This window comes from Leishmania mexicana, chromosome 27 (genome assembly GCF_000234665.1).
Source record: "Leishmania mexicana MHOM/GT/2001/U1103 complete genome, chromosome 27".
In the NCBI taxonomy this organism is placed as follows: Eukaryota; Euglenozoa; class Kinetoplastea; order Trypanosomatida; family Trypanosomatidae; genus Leishmania; species Leishmania mexicana.
This window is the reverse complement of record NC_018331.1, coordinates 1,039,195-1,044,075: the sequence shown is the minus strand read 5'-3', so window position 1 is coordinate 1,044,075 and position 4,881 is coordinate 1,039,195. Positions and strand designations below refer to the sequence as shown.

General features: G+C 62.8%; 1 protein-coding gene across 1 annotated transcript; it reads right to left on the bottom strand.

The window, feature by feature from the left end:
* Nucleotides 1-1,008: 1,008 nt before the first annotated feature.
* LMXM_27_2600 (conserved hypothetical protein) lies at nt 1,009-2,823 on the bottom strand (the record flags this gene model as incomplete). The annotated part of the gene is made up of 1 exon (XM_003876784.1): nt 1,009-2,823. The coding sequence occupies one exon, from the start codon at nt 2,821-2,823 to the stop codon at nt 1,009-1,011; it is 1,815 nt and encodes a 604-aa protein (XP_003876833.1).
* Nucleotides 2,824-4,881: the final 2,058 nt, after the last annotated feature.

The following is a 4,881-nucleotide window of genomic DNA, read 5'->3' as shown; positions in this document are numbered from 1 at the left end:
TCCTCACCGAGCTCGGTGCCCTGCTGCGCCCTGGCATCCGCAGCCGAGAGGCTGTCAAACAGATCGGTGAGCTGTGCGCTGCGTGCGGCCGCCTCCCGCCTCTTGCGCACAAGCGGAGAGTCTTTCTTGAGGGAAGACAGCACGATTGCATCCTCCGCTGTCCCGGCAGCAGCGGGCGGTGCGTGCCGGTGACGCGTTGAGCGCTGCATCGGACGCTCGCAAGGGGGTGCCAGACGGCGCAGCCTGAGAACTCAGCTCGCCTCTGCGTCTCCACGCAACGCCGCGAATCAAAGCTGCCTGTGTGGGTGTGGCCACCACTCCCCAGTGAGCAACTTGGAGGTGGGGGAGGCAACGGCTACGAAAGCTTCGGCGACGCACCCAAACAGCGGCAGCGGGACTGCGCCACGGCGGCACCAGCGGTTACAGAGAAGAGAGTGAGAGGGGCGAAAAGCGATGGCGATGATGAGATACCACAAGGCCGTCACAAGCGCGGGAAGTGGCGAGTCGGCCCGACCAATCCACCACCCTATGCGCCTTCCACATGCGTGGCCGCATACACCGCCGCAGGTGGTGGCAACGCCGATGCGCCCTCCGCCTCCCCCCTGTCGGTGCTTCACTGGCTCAGCACACACGCACTCCCCTGCGCCTGTGAGGAGGCAGTGCCGTTAGTGAGCAACACCACCGTGCAGACGCGGTGGGGAACACACACACACAGAAAGAGAGAAGGACAGGACACGAGAAGATGCGCAGCGCGCGAGAACCCTCGCATGTTTCGTTAGTTGCTCTGTTCATCGCTTTACGCAGCCTCCAGTGCGGGCGACGCTTACGTACAACACACCACGAGCGCGGGTGCACAAGACGGGCAGAAGCGCGGCGACGGACGGCGTGCGGCTCGCACCGCTCCGACACGCTGGCGCGCATGTCAACCAAAACAGCGGTACAGAGAGTGAGAGACGCCACGCTCACGTCGGCGCTCGCCTGCCGCTCTGCGCTGTGCGACACACTCCTTTAAAAAAAATCAACGATCAGCAACAGTCGCATGAGTGACATGACGCAGCTCTGCAGCCCTGTCACAGCGCGTTGGGCCTGCAGTACCTGCTGAATGTTGCGAGACATGCCATACTTCCACTGCGCCTCGATCTCCTCGGCGTGAGCGGCACTGCTGTTGATGCCGCTGCCAGCCGCGGGTGTGGGGTGGACGCCGGCCGCAGGTTTTGCGACGGCAGACGCCTGCTGCTGCGCCTCACGCAGTTTCTCCCATGCAATCGTCAGCGTTTTCGCGAGCCGCTCGCGCACCACAGGCAGCAGCGTCGCGCTCCAGCTCAGCCCCCAGAGGTACACACTGGCCTTGGCGGGCCTTTCGACGAGTGCCGAGGTACGTGGCACTTCTTGCTGAAGCAGGAAGCCATCCTTGAACATCTGGTGCAATACCTCGCGAACCTTGACGTACGTGGCGACGGACTGCTCCGCCAGCGTCCGCTCCTCAAGGAAGTGGTGCTGCAGCAGCAGCTTCATGATGCGCACACCAAGTACGCCGTAGCGACTGTACACGACCCGCTCGCACACAGTCTCCTGCAGCAGGTGCACAGCGGTGACATGGTCTATCGCGTAGAAGTTGCTCTGGCTGTGCGGCTTCACCAAGAGCGCTCGCGTCGACGGCATCGTCGTGAAGCTTGGGGAGATGCCGGCGACTGACGTCATGGGTGCAGCGGCGTCGCAGCTATAAAAGACGATGGGCTGGCACAAACGCTGCAGGCAGCGCTGCAGCGCCTCCACGGAGCTACTCGGCACGTTGTCGGTGCCCATCAGCGGCTCGCCACTGCGATCGCGGCGCACACCCGCAGTGGTCGGCAGCTCCGCCGCCAGCTCCTGGAAGGAGGCAACAGCCTCGGTGTACCCTGAGTTCGGTGCTACACGGCGCCGCAGCACGCGCACCAAGGTGAGGGCAAGTCGTCCGTCTGCATAGCGCTCAGCAACGGCCTGCTCGATTGCGTCATTGAAGAGGTAATGCAGGGCGGCCTCGAGGCCCACACAGTACGGTGTCGCGGCGTTCCACAAATCGGCATTGCCGCCCGGGTGCGAGGGGGCCAGGTCAGCCAGCCGTGCCGCATTCGCCGCTGTGGCAGCACCGGGTGCAGCGGTGGGTGAGTTGTGCACCGGCACCAGCCACCCATCCTCGACCATGCGAACAACCGCGTACTCGATCGCGTCTCGGGTAATGCTGGGGGTGCGGCTCAGCGCCACCTGCACTGCGGCGCGCGGCGGTACGACGCCCAGCTGGTAGACTACGAGCAGCACGCACTTGGCTGCCTCGCCGTACTGCTGACGTGCGCAATGGAGAAGGAGCGGGAACAGCACGCGCAGAAGGATAGCGCTGCCGTAGCGTATCTCGTATAGGTGCGTGGCCGGGTCTGCGTGGATGAGACGATGCACCACTAGCCGCGTCACGAGCTCCTTCACCGCCACCTCGTGAATAACGTCGTTGACACAAGTAATGTCGCCAAGGTGGACATGGAAACTAGAACCGACTTGATGGGTAGGCGGCACCGCTGTCGTCTTTTCTCCGGTGGCAGAAGCACGGTTGGCGGCAGCAGCGGCGACGGCGCGCACCTCCTCATCGCGATGGACGGCATCGCTGATGTCCTTCAACGACATTGGCCCTGACTGGATGAGGATGCGGCAGATAGCGCCGGCCAACGGGCCTAGCTGGTGGGTGACGGTAGAGATGATGAGTTGGTGGTGTGCTGCGATGGGCTTCGCTGCGAGGTCCTCGCACACCTCCGATGGGCGAGTGGTCACATCGCCGACGCAGAAGAGCGGCATGGCCGCTGCTGAAGATGTCCTACAGGCGCCCACACACAGAGAGATGTGGCAGACGGAGTCCTGCTCAGAAGAATACGGATGTGCGAAGGAGGCGCGAGGGCTGGCGATGGTGGCGATGTCCGTCAACGCTCACTAAGCACGCACACGCTCTTGGTCGCCTGCTCTACGTAACGAGGGAACCACTACACCGTCGGTATCCACACAGGGCGGCACGAGGCCATCACAAAGTGAAGAGAAAGGGTGTAGAGAAGCTGACGGCGCAGAGAAAAAAGTCAAAGCACATGCGCAGCCTTCTGCATGGCGGAGGCCCTCCTCCACTCGCACACAAGGGAGAAGGGCACACGGGGTGGTGCGCGCGCTACCGGCGCGTCAACGCAGCCGAAGCCCCGCCCCTTCAGGCGGTACTGCCGTGAAGCAATTCGACTACAGGAGCCCTGCCGCATCGATGGCAGCAGCTGCACGTCACAGCGCTTGCTCTTGACAGGGCTTGACCGGCGCTTCTGCTGGTGCGGTGCGCAAAGAGATACCCGCATCTGCCATAGGCAACCGAAGACACCGGTGCGTTGCTACGACAGCAAGGACCACACACGGAGATTAGTCCGAGAAGATGGACGGTAAAATGGAGTGCAGAAACACGAGAGTGAAGAAAGGGGGTGGAGGAGGCAAGGTGACAGACCAAGAGAGAGAGACGCCAAAGATGCGTGACCTGATCAACCTTGCCACAACATCCACCGCCGACCTCTCGACACCCGCAACCAAACCAAGAGAAAATAGAATCCAAGTCTACACCGGCCGGCACCCCACGAGCGACCACTCCGGGTGCTCTCACCTCCTCTTCTCTCCATGTCCACCAACGCTCCTTCGCGCGCGTCCGTGGGTGTGTGTGTTCGTTTTCGGTCTCTTGCTCTGATGTGGCAACGCTATCCTCGCGTGGAGTTTGCCGGAGGAGGGAGGGGGCACTCCGCTGCCCGCTTCCGGCCGGCTGTTCAACTCGCCGTTCATGCGTCCTCGCGAGAGCATCGGTCACTTCTGTCCCCGCCTCCGTGTGCCCATCTGCATGCGCCATGGCCATCACCGTCATGGCGGTGTCGGAGTGCGTGCGTGGATGAGTCGGTCAGCCACGCACACACAGAGAGGCGCCCCCTCTCGCCTACGCCGCCATCACAGGCGCACAGACGCATCGATGTTTCCTGCCCTCGCTGGTGTGAAAGCAGAGAGAATGGGGGTAGGGGGACGGCGATTCACGCAGCTGATGGGCCCCCATCCATACTTTTCTGGTCTGCCATGGGCGATGTCACCAACGTGTTGAGCGTCGCCAGAGGAGGGGGTGGGGTAGGGGTGGGCTGACCGCTTGTGCACCGGCCCTCGCGGAATCGCTGCTTACCAGTTTGATAAGCTCCACTGCCGTGCACTGTCCACCCCTTCCCTTATCCATCATGTCTCGCACCCAGTAGCGGACATGGTGAGGAGGGCGAGGGAGGGGTGCGTGCACATGAGCAAGAGGGCAGCGACGGACATACACACACACACACAGAGCAACAGTGCTCGGCCAAAGACGCACCAAAGGAGGCGGGGTAAGAGATGAGGACCGTCGAACAAGAAGCGGTGAAGGGTGCGTCATGGACAACGCAAAAAGGGAATGTGGGGAGTGAGCAGGGAAGCTCTCCGCTCAACGAGTCGCCGCCCCCCCTCCCCTTCAGCCGGCGAAGCCGCAACGCCTCTCTGTCGCGCGCCTCGCAGGCCACCTGAATGGAAGCACAGTGTCACGCAGAAAGCACACGGCGCAGCAGCTGAAAGGGTGAGAAGAGTCGCTACGTGAGCGACGACTGCCTGCATGAAGCGGTCAGCGCCAACAGCGAGAGCCGTATTCCTCACACAAACACACACACAGCTTGCTGATGTTCGCGCCGGCGTTGTCGTCACGGATGCACCTCAGCGTGTAGCCCCCTCCCCTCTCACAGGTGATGCAGCGGTCGGCGAGCGCGCCGCCTCGCACGGTGCGCACACGCCACTCTCAGCGCAGTAGCTGCTCTCACAGTAGAGTCGCTTGTTGGCGAT